The sequence below is a fragment of the Aristolochia californica genome, unplaced genomic scaffold (genome assembly GCF_029961685.1).
Source record: "Aristolochia californica isolate CCGP_79_NKW_82.1479 unplaced genomic scaffold, dmAriCali1.0.hap1 SCAF_7, whole genome shotgun sequence".
Classification (NCBI taxonomy): Eukaryota; Viridiplantae; Streptophyta; class Magnoliopsida; order Piperales; family Aristolochiaceae; genus Aristolochia; species Aristolochia californica.
Window position 1 is genome coordinate 38,722,005 of NW_027182268.1, and position 16,540 is coordinate 38,738,544.

The 16,540-nt window shown below is 33.8% G+C and overlaps 1 protein-coding gene, 1 long non-coding RNA gene and 1 other non-coding gene across 3 annotated transcripts; all 3 read right to left on the reverse strand.

Annotated features, from left to right (window-relative positions):
- Nucleotides 1-1,122: 1,122 nt before the first annotated feature.
- On the reverse strand, nucleotides 1,123-3,205 carry LOC137937813 (uncharacterized). Its single transcript, XR_011109661.1, has 3 exons — nucleotides 2,630-3,205; nucleotides 2,163-2,277; nucleotides 1,123-2,022 (listed from the first exon to the last, which is right to left on the reverse strand). It is a non-coding gene; the product is annotated as an uncharacterized lncRNA (long non-coding RNA).
- Nucleotides 3,206-6,532: 3,327 nt separating this feature from the next.
- Nucleotides 6,533-15,298, reverse strand: LOC137936330 (uncharacterized). Its single transcript, XM_068780922.1, has 11 exons — nucleotides 15,104-15,298; nucleotides 12,562-12,623; nucleotides 11,959-12,095; nucleotides 10,858-10,916; nucleotides 9,907-9,930; nucleotides 9,694-9,776; nucleotides 9,509-9,573; nucleotides 8,984-9,033; nucleotides 7,465-7,566; nucleotides 7,141-7,200; nucleotides 6,533-6,801 (listed from the first exon to the last, which is right to left on the reverse strand). Exons 1-11 carry the CDS (start codon nucleotides 15,104-15,106, stop codon nucleotides 6,691-6,693), a joined length of 756 nt encoding a protein of 251 aa, XP_068637023.1. The 5' UTR covers nucleotides 15,107-15,298; the 3' UTR covers nucleotides 6,533-6,690.
- On the reverse strand, nucleotides 8,650-8,765 carry LOC137937894 (U6atac minor spliceosomal RNA). The gene has a single exon (XR_011109682.1). It is a non-coding gene; the product is annotated as a U6atac minor spliceosomal RNA (small nuclear RNA).
- Nucleotides 15,299-16,540: the final 1,242 nt, after the last annotated feature.

A 16,540-nucleotide genomic window follows, 5' to 3' on the forward strand; every position in this document is an offset into this window, starting at 1 on the left:
TGTTGGCTATGATACAGGTCACTCACGATTCATAGGGATTGCAGTTTCAACTAATTTTAGTGAGTTCTTAGTGTTGATGTACTGAGTCACCGAGTAGGATGGTGATAATCACACAATGATTATTAAGGCCAAACTTCCACTTGGTCACAGGGCTTTTACTATCTTTGATGTAAAAAATGATCAAAGTTTAGCTACATTATTGGCGTTTGGTTCAACTAATCAACCTATGATTGTGGAGATTTATTTGGAAAAAAAATGGTTTTAAGACAAAGAGCCCGTGGAAGGGAAGTACGAGGAATTAAGACTTTATTGGTGAAACATCCTATCCCTGAGAATCGCCAAGTAGATTTGATGATAAAGATGAGTAAATATCTATATTTGTATATTCATGATATAGATTGTAATTAGTTTATATGATTTATTTTTAATTACTAACTATTATCTATATAGGTTTAACACACCCGAGTGTGAAGTGAAGTGGGGTTTTAGAACCCATTACCTATGACATCACTATATGAGGGTAGAACATCTTCACCCATATAATTTCATATACCATTTCATTATTCAAATGTTGTTATATGTGTGATGTTAATTGTATCCCTATATATATTTATGTTTATCTATCTTGTATTCAAGGTTGTTAGTGATTATGGTAGTAAGGGGTTAGCCAACAAACTTAAAATTTGAACTTCATTTTCATCTCCTGTTTCAAATTCATTTCATTCATTTCATTCATTTACATGAAGTTCATATGCACTAGAAAATAGTTTCCAGTGTTACTGCCCCAAAATGAGAAAAAAAATAAAAAATAAGAGAATTAGTAACTTATAATAATATACTTAATTAAAACATAATACGTAAACTCAAAATTAGGTAAAATAAATATGATTACTACACAAATAAGTAATTTAATGTATAATTAAAATATATTAATTAATTAAATTAGATATTATATTATTTAATTATTACAATTTATTGTACATTAATACAGTAATTACATGAACCAATTAACTGTGCACATGATTAATTTTAAAAAATAAATAAATAACATTAAAATTTAAGAAACTTATAATGTGTTAAAATTGTCAATGGCAATTACAATGATAGATATTTTCTCAGAAAGAAAAAAAAATGATTTACACAGTCATGATAAGGGAGACGTTTAAAGAATAAAGAAACCTCCTCTCCTCTGTATATAAATAAATTGAAAAACAGCAATTTTCTGAACACTGGATGCATCAGTCTTAATTAATTGGAATCAAGAATGTGGAAAGATAAATGTACAGGACAAGCACCACTCCAGAATCTTCATTGCTGTTTTCAGTTCCAAGGCTTCAGTTCAGTAAGATCATGGCTTCAGATGGGAATCTGAGTTGGGTTCCCTTGAAGCCACAGAGAACCACTTATCTGTAGATACAGAACTGAACATCATTCGAGCATCTCTTAACAAAAGGAAATGCTATTCAAAATAATCTGAACTCTGCAGGGCCATAAAATGATCGTCCTCGAAATTCTTCAATGATTCTCCATTGCACAAGTACCAGGGCAAGGATGTTGCAACAGTAAATTGGACAAATCATAAGTTTCAATGCGTGCAGTTAATGGTAGAAATAGAAATTGCTAAAGTCTCCAAGGGACTGAAAAATGTCAAACATGTTATAAAATATGATGATAAAGCCTACTCAACCTCTAGTACGAGTCTTCACAGGCTGTGCATTAGTGAAGCAAAGGAAGATTCCAATACAGACTAGAAGCAGGTAAGAGAGTACAGATTCTATGAAGATCAAACACAGGATGCCAACTCTGACATGGGTTCATACTTACATCAGAAAAGTTTAGGTCATCTAAATATAGCATGTCACCATACATACCTTAGCTGCAGCGGTAGATGAAGCTCCAACTGAATGATAAAAAAGAGAAAGGATAGATTACCTTTATATACACTACAGAAAGAACCAGCACCGAGCTACACTTACGGTTGGAGGAAGAAGGCCACCAAAGAGCATCACCCCTGCAATCAGACTGAAGCAAACAGCATAAGACTGCTTAAGATTTCCAGGAGTCTGTTTATTAAGAATTTAAAAAAAAAAAAGTCTACCTTAAATTCGTTGCAGTTCATCTCTAAAGATAAATCTCTAGAGGAAGATTATATGAAGTTTTACCTCCTCCATGGGCAGGAAAATCTTATTTCGCCGACTTCGAATGTTGTCTTGAATTTCTTGCAATTGCATTTGAGCAAAGTCTTGCACTGTTTCGAGTCCTTCTATAATGCAAAATCTGCGTTTATAGAAAGAACCACGATTAAACAGACGTCAAATATTTGGTGGCTCAGGAGCTCAACTAAATCTCAACACACAGCAATCCTTACGTGGTAATGCATTAAAAGCATACGAACACCCAAATCAGAGTCGGAAGGTAATGTAAGTCAGAATTGGGAAATCCGACAGGAGTGATAGCGCGACATAACACATGGGTCGCGCCGAAAATTCAGAAAGAGAAAATAATAATTACGAGGCAATAGCAGCTAAAGAGATGACCAAAAAATCGAGAGAGACAGAAAGTGGTCGATAAAAACAGGCAAAGTTAATTATGGCAAGAGAAAGACGCGAAAAGGTGCAATTGAGATTACCCAGCGTTTCTTTCAGTAGAATCAGAATCAATGGGCGGAGCAAAGGAAGAGGAATCCGATTCAGTCGCCATGCATCTCCATTTCAAGTTGGATTTAGGACGCCCATCTCCAGCTCGATTCCGAAAAACCGTAACGAACCCGAGGCGTCGAAGAAATAGACAAAGTCAGAAGCCGACCGGAGCAGATCAGAGTGGACCCTCCAAGTTTCCAACCCACTGACTCAACTCGGAGACGCCCCCAGTCGGGCGCACTGCCACTTGGACCAAACAAGGAAGGCGGTGACAGAAACCAGAAAGTAACGGCGACGAGAGAAATATCGAAAGACGTAGACACGGAACTCCAGAGAGCAGACTGGAGAGAGAAGGAGCAAAGACAACGTGGGCCGCAGGGAGACGAGAGAAGGGGTGCGGGAGAGCGAAAAAATCGACAATGAAGAGACTGAGAGAGGGGAGAGGGGGTGCGGGAGAGAGAGCGGGGAAAAACAATTAAAATCGCCGAGGGTTCGAACCCCGGCGTTTACTTCATCGGGATCCCCGGCGTTTGCTTAAAAAACGTGCGGAAACCAGATTCTACAATTTAAAGGGAGATGATTTTTTGATTTTGATGTTTAGATGTGTATTTTGAGCATTTGAGCCATATAGTACAGTGTTATAATATTACAGTGTTCTAATATTATAGACCTCTTATTAAGTATTGATGTAACAGATGGGAAGTATCATGCATGTTTGTTGAGTTTTACTACTTTTGACATGGGTAATGGTATTTTTCCTCTAGTTTTTACTATCATTGAATGAGAAAATCAAAGCTGTTGGGAATGGTTTTTAGTTTGTCTAGATCATTTTGTTATTCAAGGAAGAAGACCCATTACTCTAATTTTATATTACCAAAAATGTTTGGTAAGGGTGGTCTAGAAACAATTTCCACCTCCAAGGTTTGGCTACATTATTTGATTTTGCTTTAAATAAGCAACCTATAATTGTAGAGATTTATTTGGACAAAAAGATAGATTTTAAGACAGAGCCAATGAAAGGGAGGATACGAGGGATTAGAACTTTATTGGTAAAACATTTTATCCCCAATAATTGCAAGTTGATTTGATGATACAAATGAGTAAGTGTTTATATTTGTATATTCATGATATGGATTACTATAAAATTTTATATCTATTACAATAAATAAAAGAAAATAAATTGGGTACCAAAAAATGAGATTTTAAAAAACTAAAACACTTTTTTTACAAAATACATTTAAAAATATCTTAAATCGATAATGAAATGTGTTAATTAGATTAGAAGAAGATTTTGTAATAATTAATTTATAAATTTCATATTTTATTATAATAAATAGAAGGTAATAAAACATACCAAAAAGGATTTTTAAAAACTAAAATATTTTTTTACAAAATATTTTTTAAATTATGAAATATCATAAATTGATAACGAAAGGTGCTAATTAAATTAGAAGAATATTTTTTAAATAATTAATATACAAATTATATATTTTTATTATAATAAAAATATAGGATAATAAAATATGTACCAACAAATAAGCTTTTAAAACCTAAAATATTTTTTTATAATTTTTTTAAAATTACAAAAGAACTTAAATCAATAATGAAAGAGAAAAGGGAGAAAAAGAAGTAGGACTGACATGGCGTATCACTTATGTGGCAACCAACATGGTGGATGATGTGGCGTGTTGGTAATGTGGTAGTTGATGTGGCACCGCATGGCGGTCAATGTTTGCGTGTCCCTTTGGACTTTCTAACCAGGCTATTGACTAGTCAAATTTGGGTATTTTTACAAATATGTTTTTGATATTGTTATTTTGATAAATATTTTATTAAAAGTAGTTAGCTTAATAAAAATTGTTCTTTTAATAACGGCAATGGACCCAGATTTTATGAATATTACGAAAAATATTTCTTGATATAATCTTATGCCATTCCTAAATTATTACAGTTGAACCATAATTAAGGGAGGGCTAGTTGAGTCTCGGGGTTAAACTCGCCCTAAGTTAGGTTTTCATAGGCAACAAATGGCACCTAGTGAAAGAACCATAAATGTAGGATCCACTTATCAACAATTTCATACATAAAATATCGACTTTGAATAACTTATAAGTAGAAGGTAAAAATATAATATATGCATTGTATACGCATTTTTATATTTGCATCGTATTAATCTTATTTATTGCTACATAAAGTAAAATAGAGCCTCTAACTTAAGCTGTGATTGGTTTCTTAAGTGGGACCAATTTTCAGAATTTAGTATTAGGTCTATGTAAACATATTTTAGAGAGATAATACTAAGGTTTATGTTACTATTTTATAGAGGGGAAATCTTCAAATGTGATGTCACCTACTTCTATCTCTAAACACGATTCACTTAATGATCCTGTGTAGTTGAACAAACCTGTAAGAAATTGGTTTATCTTTGTCAAGTTTATTTTTGGTTATTTCCTTGCTTAAATTGCATGATATGTTTTTATGGTCACCTTTGGACAATTATTTTTATGTTATGCACTTTTAGTTATGAGTTAGTCGTGTTTCTTCGCATATCACCCTTCGTTGGTGTTGGTCAATTTTTCTCTTGAGGAATAAGTCATGTTTTTACAAGTGCAGGTTATTAAACCTTTGGTAATTCTTTAGTTTACCACATTTTTTTAATCACTTTGAAGAAAAGCTTATAGACTCAGCCCAATATCTAGGATCAATCAAATCTTTTTGTTCACCCAAGTGGTATTTTTTTCGAGCTACCCTTAAAATAGTGAGTAGTTTCTTTTCCAATGCCCTAAAATTAGTTTTTTTTTGGCCTTTGAATTTGAACAATTGTTTTTCAAACTTAGACCGTTTTAAGTGGTGTTTGGAATTTTAGGAGAGATACTTTTCTCATTCATATTTGTTCTGTCCAAATTGGCTCTTTGGGTACTTTTAGTCCCCAATTTGAAGAGGAGAAATAGAAATGTTAAAATTTATCTGAAGTGTTAGAAAATACATCCAATGACATGTTGGCCATTTTATCTTTCAGACGTATTTTGTTTTTTATGTAATCTTGTGCTCCATGTTAAATTATATCAATGGTTAAATTTTCATATGCATATGATGTATAATTAGGAAGATATAAGGAGATTAAAGTTTATTAAATATATTAAAATATTTAAGAAGTCTAAAATTCATGCACAGTTCCCAACAAAACCTTTATGGCTGGTCAGAAATTTCTATCTCCTTTCCCACTTTTCTTTCTATTTTATCCTCTTCCTTCATCCAAATCTGGATTTTTAAAATTTTAATAATTTTAAATGACTAATCTTTTAGCTGCTTTGTTTTCAGGTTTATCTCTAGATTCATAGTATGCTTTTCAACACGCTAAATCACATTCTGTGCCCAATTCTTGGATGGTTGTCAAAAAAATTCTGTAATAACTAATGACACTTTAGCTGATGATGGAGCTTATGGAAAATTAACCCTGAATTCGTTAATTTCATGTTCATGGTTTTATCCAAGCACCATACAATATTACCAATTTTTGGAATCTCCAATAGCTTTTCTGTACCTAAGATTCATAAAAGATAAAGAAAATGAGTTGCTAGCTACTTTCATCTTTCTCATGTTTTGACAAAAAGGTTCAATAAACAGTGATATACCTCAGGAAATTTCAGAAAAGGTCACGGGGACATTGAAACCTCGAAAAGTTTCTCCATAATGTGCTTCACTAGTAGAATGTCATGTTGTAGAGGTTGAACCCAGGCTATGAACTAGTTATAACCAACTTCGAAAAATAGCCATGAAGGGAGTTTCGGCAACAAAATACAGAGAACAATTTGCCATGAAATATCGACTCAGAGGTGCCCGAACATCCAACCCCGAGAAACGAAGAAATACCGGGGGGTTGTCTACAAGAATGAAGCTAATGATGTTCAATAATTATTGCCCGAGTACCAATTTGAGTCATAAGTCCAAAGACAAACATAAAAATGTTTTTATGGAAATTGGCCATCACCACACACCTGTAACAGAACTCTCCTGGAGACAATTTTAGTCATGTACATCTTTTCAGCTCTCAAGTACTTTCTTGGACAATCCCATTCTCCACCAAGTACTCCACAAACTCATCAATTAGGTACGGCCATGCACCCTCCGCATCATAATTGGACAATGCAGGGTCAACTGTCTGCATGAGATTAAGAGCATTAACATCTTAAAGAGATTTTCTGATTCATACAGCCACTTCATAAGCTTATGTGTTAAGCAAGAGACTAACTAAACCAGAAAAAAACGTTACCTGAGGTAACCAGACCTGAATTATGTGGAATTCATTTCCCAACATTAGCGAGATAATTGGAGAAGTAATTTATGTTTTAACTTTGGATTAAATGTTGTTACTCAGATCGATTACTAACTAGTACAATGGATATCGAAAGTAGGTCATCTTAAAGACCATCATCATATTATATTCAGGTGATGGTGCACACTCAAAAAAATGTGCAAGGATATGAAAATGAAATCTGACCTTCGCAAACTCCAGTAACTGAGACCAGGTATCCCTCGAGATTGCTTTGTTGTGCCTCGCCTAGATCAAGGACTATAGTGTCACAAAAGACCATCCAAACCAAACGAAAGAATTGAATGGGAAATATAAAGCATAGAATCCCTGTGGAGACATTTCCTTTTGAAAAAAGGAAATAATGGGGAGTTGACTGACTAAGAAAAAGCATAGATAGTTTCACTGAAATGTGTTCTCAGCTTGCTATCAAAATTAGTGCAGACTAAGAGAAACATGCATTGCATGAGGGGAAGATTAGCTAAATACACCAATTTTCATTTGCAGCTTTACCTGCAAAAACTGGCACCAATGATCCACCAAAGGCCAATGCTTTTCAGCAAACAGTAACTGCCACATGCCAATTGCTGTATCTAGTGCCAAGGACTTCTGGCCCTGTATAACATTACATTAGTTACCTATTTGTACATTCAGCATGTACACATGAGAGAGAAAAGAAATTCCATTTGAAATTAAGTTGCAAGGCAAAGTTTTGAAGCTGTATACATTCATGGTATAAAGAAATGTCTAGCAGGTCCCTGTTTATCAGAAACGTGAAGCAGATGAAGAACATTAATTGAGTTGGTTAACATATGAAAGCTTTGTTGATGAAGAACATGCCAAATAGTATAAAAGAGCTAAACTATACAGTCTGAAATGGAGCCAGGTTTCATTGCCACGTTGGATTTCTTCTGCCTAAAGTCTAAGAAAGAATAAACATATTCTTATGTCTACATCCTAAGAAAGGATAAAAAAAATCACGATTGCTTCTTGGCTTCAAAATGGATGTAAAGACTGATAAGAGGCAGCTTGGTAGATGATTAGTCTCCTCATGCGATGAAGTTTTCATAGAGTACAGTAAATTTTAGATTCTCATAATTTGGTAAATCTCAAACCAGTTATATGTTCAAGCAAACTTCTGAATATAATTCCATATCTCAAACCTACTCTCCTCATGTCGAAGCATAAGCAAACAAATGATGGGTCTGAGACATGGACAGCTTAAAGAGAGCACAGACTACGTACCACAGAACATACACCCTACTCTGATACTACATTAAAGTGGGTTCATGCCAAAATGATTAGCTGAAATTAGGAAGCCTTTTCCCCAACTAATAACGATAATACTTTCCCAAATTTTCACCTATATGGGATTATTCCCACTAACACACTTAGTTGAGGGAAGGAAAATTGTTTGTCCTTTCAATTAATGCCCAAAAGGAGAGCAATTAAAACTTTTGAAAATTCAAGGAAAATCTTTTAACTTTATGAGCAGGATATGCAAAGTTAACACTCAAATAGTACATCAACAAGAGAACAAAGTTTGCCATTTAAGAAAAAACTTAAACCATATTTAAAAAAAGGAACAAATTTTTTTTATGATTTTTTTGAATGGTTTAAAGGAACAAAATTGACTTGCACATTTCAAAAAAAATTATAAAAACCAATTTTTTTTTTAAATGGCATTTGGTCAACCTTGAAAATTGGACAAGATCCACCATGAGGTGAATAGCCATAACCATGCATGTGGTACCACATACGCCCAAAGGACATTTCCATCCCTGTCAAGGGAGATGCCAATTGTCAAATATCTTATATGATCAAACTTGTTTTCTTTTATTTTGAAATTTTACTTCAAGAATCTTTTATTCTTCAAATGAATGTCCGAGAACTATCATAGTAGATTTTGAATTAAAAACTAAAAAATGCTAACCAAAACTATTTTCTCTAATAAGAATAAACAAAAAATATAAAAAAACAAAATGAACAATAATAAGATTGATAAATGGGTGAATTAGATTTCTATGAGTACCTTTTCTTTAGCCCAGCCGAATGCAAAGTTGTATATTTCCCTAAATTTTTCTGAGGACATACAGTAGTAAGATATCAGTTTAAGGATGCCAAAAAATAAAAGGCTAAATAAAAATCACACCAACCGATAATGTAAGCAAAACAACAACAAATCCAGACAATACGATAAAGTGGCTCAAGATACAATAAAACATGTTTGGATTGATTATGATAGTGAAAAATGCAATAATTTTCTTCTTTTGGAAAATGCATAGCCAAAGGGGAAGGAAATATTTGTCCAATAAAAAAAGAAAGAAAAGTTTTTTTTTCTTTTTTTCTGAAAACTTTGATTTCATTAAAGCCAGAAGGCCAAAAGGCAAATAAAGCTAGCTAAAGAGGGGATCATTACAACAAGAGACTGATGGTCTACTTCTTCCTGGAAAGACAAGTTATTCTGACAAGGCCAAAAGCCATGTCAACACAGTGAACCATCTCTTAATAAGACAATGAACAAGGTACACTTTCCTGGTAATGAATATACACGTACGTTCATCTTTTAGCTCATTGCGCATAAACTGTATTCTTTCACGAAACTTCTCGAGTGAGTCTACCCTGCCACAGATGCTTAGTCTCAGTTCAAATCTCTTCCTCAGAGAAGCATCAAAGAAAAAACCTACTACTCTAAGAAATAAGAAAAATAAATGAGAGAAAAAAGCAGTTTAAATTTCTCACCCTAGTGCCTGCAATCCACCTATAAATTCTTGTCGAGAATATTCGCACATGGTGGCAGCCTTCATATGCCAGGACAGAACCAACTATTGGAAAGGCATCAAAAATTAATATTCCAACAAGTCCACAAGAAAAATTCCAGCTAGAAGTATCTTAAATAGTTCTTCCAAATAACCAATAGAGATAGTTAAGCTAACAAAAGGTAACATAGCATACCGTAACAATATCTCGAGGATCCACCTGTCAAGAACCACGTAGATAAAAAGTTGAACCACAGTAAAGCAATTAGTGTTGTCTTAAATGGGTTAACGGAAGGAATTGCCGGAGAATATGACAAAAGACAAAACAATCCAAAACAGTTGAAAGTATATGAAAGAAAGAAGAAGGACAGGAAGGAAAGAGGTTGAAGTTCCAGCTGAAGTTCTTCTCTTTCATTTCTCTCCATTGAAATAATCAGCAACTGTCCATTACTAGTAATTGCTTATTTTGACAAGAGTGCCCTATTAAGAAAGCTTATTTTAGGAAAAAAAATAGTAGGTAAGTCTTCTTCATTTTTCATAGTAACTTTTTGTACTAAGAAAGTCTTAAACGAGGTAAATCTACAACTAGCAGCTCCCTTCTTACCTAGCTTCAAGAAATCCTTTCCACAGCTAGTAGTTCCAATATAGAAATTCAATTAGAAAGTTCGGTTCAAGGAAGTTCTATTAGGGTGATGTAACTTATTTCAGTAAGTTTGTGTAAGAAATTCACCAAAGGCAATAAAAGTTGTTTTTTTAGTTGCTGCTGCTACCTTGTTTCGCTTCTATTATGCTAAGAATAGTTTCTTAGTTTTTCTTTTTCTCTCTTCCATTGTGATAGCTATTGCTGGTTATAAAACAAGACCAACAGATTCAAGTCCTATTATTTAAACTTGAAAACAAGTAACTTCTTAGAGTTGAGATAGAAGTAGATAGGTTATTCATTACTTCAATCTTGTCCCTCAACTTCATTTTTATCAGTTTTGTTGCTTTAGCGAGAGAGTATAAAAAGTTATGTGCAAACTTTACCCAGTAGACCTCAACCAAAACGAAAAGAGAACTGCTACTGAAAGTGTATATGAAGAGCATAACAGTACCAGAATAATTTTTTTATCTTCTCCTATGAGGTGTAAGGAAACTAACAAACTACCTGCAGGTCAGTGCAAAGAAGGGTGATACCATCAGCCATTATCATATCTACGTACGGATCTGTCAAAAAAATAGAACAATATTAGGAGTTGAAATTCAAAGAAAGGGGAAAACTTAAAAGATAGACGCACATGTCCAAAACTTCTTTAGTTGTTTAATGAATTGTGATTTCGATGTTTGTTATGGGCCAGAGTAGGGTAAATCTCACAGTAAACATCAGAATACAGAAACCTCAAGCAGACAACAAATCAAGGTAGAGTGCCGAATTTTTTGGAGTCTGATATGTCTCAGTTCAGTGACACGATGGTACCATCAACCATTAAAATAATCTATTTAAGTTTCAGCCAACTACAGTAATAACCATACTGCTGTAAAGCCAGAATCAATGAAGAGTTGGAGACAAAGTCAAACCCCATGAACTAAGAAAACCTGTATTTGTATTGTCACCCTCTATTTTGCAGTTTGGTTTTTGCCAACTCAAATGAATGGCCCTTTACACAAATGCACAAGTCTTCACATTATCGTATCTCCTTCCACTGAATTAGAATAGATTAAGACTGGTGCAAGATGCAACTGTTTTAAGTCAGAAATGTCAGGAAAAAAATGCAGACTTAGAAGAACAAAATGTCTATTTTAGAGGAGTTTCACCATTTACAGCAATTGAGAATAAGTTATTTCTCATTATAGTTTCTCATAGCTCATTTTTCAACATAAATAAACTATTTCAAACCAATTGTTGCTAAATTGTCCACATCTGTAACAATTTTTTTTTTGAAAAAGGTCCACATCTGTAATAATTACTGGTTATTACCAGTTACGCATTACTGGTTATTACCAGTTACGCACACATTGAGATGAAATACTAAAAGCACCACACGCACGTTCTTTCCCATTATAGTTTCTTACAGCTCAGCTCATTTTCCAACACAAATAAGCACATTTCAAAGTAATTGTCCCTACATTGCCCAAATACATAATAGTTACGGTTTATTACCCATTCATGCACAAAGTAGGATGAAATACGAAAAGCATGAAACACAGACACCCACCCACACACACACATACACACACAAAGCATTCCCGATATTAGTGTACAGAGCACCTTTATATCTATTGTAAAGCTCCTCAAGATGTCTAGAATCAGTCACGGTACGAATCTGGGGCTGGCTGTAGAAGATATCGAAAGCCCCTTCTAGATGCCAATCACTTGCCTTCAGTGCTTGAAGAGCAACCTTTTCACTGCAGAAATTACAACAAAGCAAAATCTGAATTTTTTTCTGTGGATGTCAAAAGATTTTCTTTTTCGGAAGATAAGTCTAAAGACCAAAACATGTTCAGGGAAAAATCCTAGAATAGAAAGTGAAACAACATCACATACCTGAAAATTAATAATAAGTAAGCCACAGGAAACAACAAAAACACTAATCATCCAAAAGAACATAAAAAAAGCAGACATTGCAAAGAACTTTTTATAAAGAGATCCAAGATATGGGCATGCCTATATGTACTTCAATAAAGTTGCTTACGAGAAAGTATTACATGTTAGAGCCTCTCAAGCCGCCTTCGATAATATAAAACATCCAACATAACCTAAACTGACTATTGATTGTGCATCTGCTGAGAAGACTATTTTTTCTTTTACGATGGGACCTTCAAGCTAAAGCACAATAAATGAATAGAATAAGATACCAGCTACAATAATTACCTCGCCCCAGTTATAGCCATGAATTGCTGAACCTTGTCCCGATGTCCCCTTCCCAATTTATGCTGTCAAAACAATGAACAGAAATAAGAAACAGATTGAGAGAGGTAGAGAGAGAGAGAGAGAGGGATCATAAATGCACTCTATTTGACCACAAATTGGTTTATGCAACTAAGATACACACAAAACCCATGCCATAACTGCATAATCAAATTTCAGTTGATCTCTTTATTAATAAATAAATAAATGATAATGTGATTAAGCAAATTATCCTGTCTTTGAGCAGATACGAAACCCCGCAATGACAGGAACATTAAATTGGGAAGAAACCTCAGTCAAGAGCGTTGTATGATACAGATACAGAATGTCTGTTAAAAGAATGCCATTTTCAAGAGCATAACAACCAGGCCTTGTATACATATAGAAAGTCAAGCCTGTATATATTAGTTATCTATGAGAGTGATGATATTAATATTGACAGTAGCATTCGTGTTTATATTAACATTAACGACAATAATTGCATCTACTTTCTTTTTTTGGAACTAGTTATAACAAACAATAGTTCTTGCCATGCTCCTAAAAAGTAATAATACATGTTGTATTGATAACCACCATTCAAACCTATAACCGCTGAAAATTCTAAAAATGACACCAATACTTTCGAATTGAAGGCAGGCTTTCTTGTGATAGCTTTCAGAAAACTGTTTCAAACCAAAAGAAATTAACAAAATGATGATGACAAGAGCCACCCAAAATAGTAATTCTAAATAAGCAAACAAATAACAGATGTTTACAACTTATAACTGCTAATAAATAATACATCGTTGACAATGGCATCATTAATTTTTTTTTGCCACATTGGCAATTCGCCATGTTATGGACCAGGCCCTGGACTCATGTTTAGATCTAATAAATATTTTAATCTGACAAAGTGCTTAATTCTCAGGTAAAGGTATCCTCTCTTTCCTCGGGAAATGAACATCCGAGAAAAGTCAAAGATTTCTAAAATTAAAAAAAAAATATACTGATTCAAAATGAAAAGAAGATAAGAAGTGAAAAGAGAGAACCATGATGGAAGGAAACAGGGTTTTGACTTGTACACTCTTCTCTTGGAAAAGTTAACATGAGTTGTATTTGATAGATTTTTGTCTTCAAAAAAGTTTTTGAAATATTTCACTCTATGCTTCCATTCACTTCCATATAATTTCATTATCCCAAAAAGATACAATAAAAACAAAAACAATAATAACAAACACTAAGCTGTTCCAGTGGCAGTACAAATCTAAGTCCATGTTCCACTTCTCTTAATAGTATGAGAAGAAATCAGATTAATCTACATGTTACCAAAACTTCCAAGAACCGTAAGATTCATGGTAAAATGAGGTAAAAACAACTTTAATTCCAATCATGGTGGTCCAGAATATGGGTCCGGTCCTTCAGATGTTGCATGTGAAAAGATTATCCAAGCCTTCTTCTTGGAACAATAGAAGCACGTTAAACCACTTCTAATTGTGTATTTTGAGAGTTATACTCAGACTTGTAAACATTTTAGTACTTGCAACAGTATCGTTTAGGCTAAGGTCTGTCATAACCTTAAAACTCGTGAGAATTTCAATCTTAAGTATGCCTTTCCTGAAACAGTGGAAGAATCTTGATCACTAAGCACTATCAGAACCAAAAAACAGTGAGAGGTAAGACCTCCCATTTTGATAACAGCACAAGCAAACTAAAGTCCCCCGAACAACACTTAGTACCAGCAAGTCAGAATTGAGATAATAAAGTTTACGCCATTTTTCTGAAGTAGACCAATATCAGAAATCCAAAATGCGTCCTCGTGGAATACACACTATAAATAAAAACAAAAGACAGGAGGGAAAGTGATAATTTCAAATATATGTTGCAAAAATATGTGTCTTAGGGGGGAGGGGGGAACTATAGCACTGAAATAGGTAAACAACTAGAGATATGCATGGAAAAGGCTATCACAGTTGAACAAGGAAAATAAGACAAATAAAAAAAAAGACATAAAAACCAGCGGAACAACAACGAAAACAACACGAATGGAAAGAAGAACACCAGTGGTTGAAGAGCATAAACTGTCGAAACTTAGTGATTAAGCTAATCTAAGCTAAATAAAACTAATCTGAGTTGCAAATAGCAGAAAACCAGAAGTATGAGACGTTGTTTTGATTCAAAATCATACTCCAATGCATCAGATAACGATTCGACTCTGAATTTTGGACGACTATTAAAAACTCAATAAATTAAAAACATAGACGATCCTCTGCCAATGAAGTTCGTAAAATTTAAGACATAGTAAACATAAAAACTGTATGCGATGTGATTTTTTATAAAAAAATATCACTTCTTAGGACATTACACAAGACCGTCCCAGATCATTAAACTTCACCAGAAAGTCCAATTTCAGAACACAGGCTCGTCACTGGACGCCAAAACGATTGAATTAAGAAACAGGAATGACGTATGTACAGCATTTTACAGTGTGAGTTACACAGAAGCGTTGAGATCTCCTGGAGACACTGACCATCTTGACAATTCGAGGAGGATATCCGATTCCGGTTCCCTTGAAACGAGAGGCCTGGAGGAGCTGGCGAAGAGAGAACTAGGGTTTAGATTCCTCCCTCGCTGAGTCCTCTTTCACAGTCCCTTGCTCTCTCTTTCGCTGGCTTTCAATCCCGGTCTGAGAAACGAGCGAACGCGTCGAAAATTTGCTCCCAGCGCCTGACAAGTTTACGTTAATACCCACCGTATACATTGTACACAGTACACACGCCAGCAGAAATAAAAGCGGTTTCGCAAGCCAGACGAAACGGTGGCGGTTTTGCAAATGCGTCCGGAGGGCAAGGGGCCCACCACCAAAATTTATATTTTTTTTTTCAAAACGTAATGGTAAATCACAAATGACCGTATTTCCAAATATAACCATCTAGAAATATTATTTTATTATCTGAAAATTTAATGTTTTCCGAATAACAGCTGGATGATTAAATTCTAGTTCAAAAATAAAATACTACTTTAATATACCTTGCGGAAATATGAAAGGAAATTATTCACTAATAATTTTTAAATATTAAAAATATAATATTAAGAAGTGGTAATGTTATTAACTTTGTTTTTAATGTTAAAGAATAGTCCCACATAGATTAGTGGATACAAAAATCTTTAGTTTATTAATTGGAAAAAAGGTTTTCTAAGTGATTAAGTCATTTTGGGATAAAGACTTCGACCCAATTTAACATGGTATCAAAGCAAGGTTCTCATACGTAGGCATCCACCCAAATTATCTACTTGCAACTATGTGAGGGCTTTAACTTAAATTATCCACACCTACACGTGAGGGGGAGTGTTAAGAAATAGTCCTACATGGATTAGTGGATATAAATATCTTAAGTATATTAGTTGGGGAAAAGGTTTCCTAAGTGGCTAGTCATTTTGGGATAAGGCCTTCGACCCAATTTAATATTTTTAAATTCAAATATAAAAATAATAGATTGATGGACCCTCTCTTTTTATGATAAATGAAATGGAGAGACAGGTCTCCTACTATATACGAGATGGAGAAAATTTTATCTGTGAACCTCTCCTTTAATCCCTTTTTTTATTTTAAAATTATGTTGTCATTTAATATAACTTTTATAATTATACAAAGAAATATATTTGTAATGATATAAGTATATATATATATATATATATATATAATTAATTTTTTTATTTTTTATAACAAATATTATTTATTTATTTTCAACTATGTTACGAACATGGTCTCAGACTCTCATATATAAAAAACAAAACTGGTTCAACATATGTTCTTTAACTTTAATTGATGCTTTGGAATTTTGCCTTTTAGGTCCTCTTAGTGTCTTTTTTAATGAAACTTAGGGACTATTAGTATCTTTTGCTTCATGTAAATACTTTTCTAGTTGGAAAATTTTATCGGGAAAATCATATAATTTTCCAGATA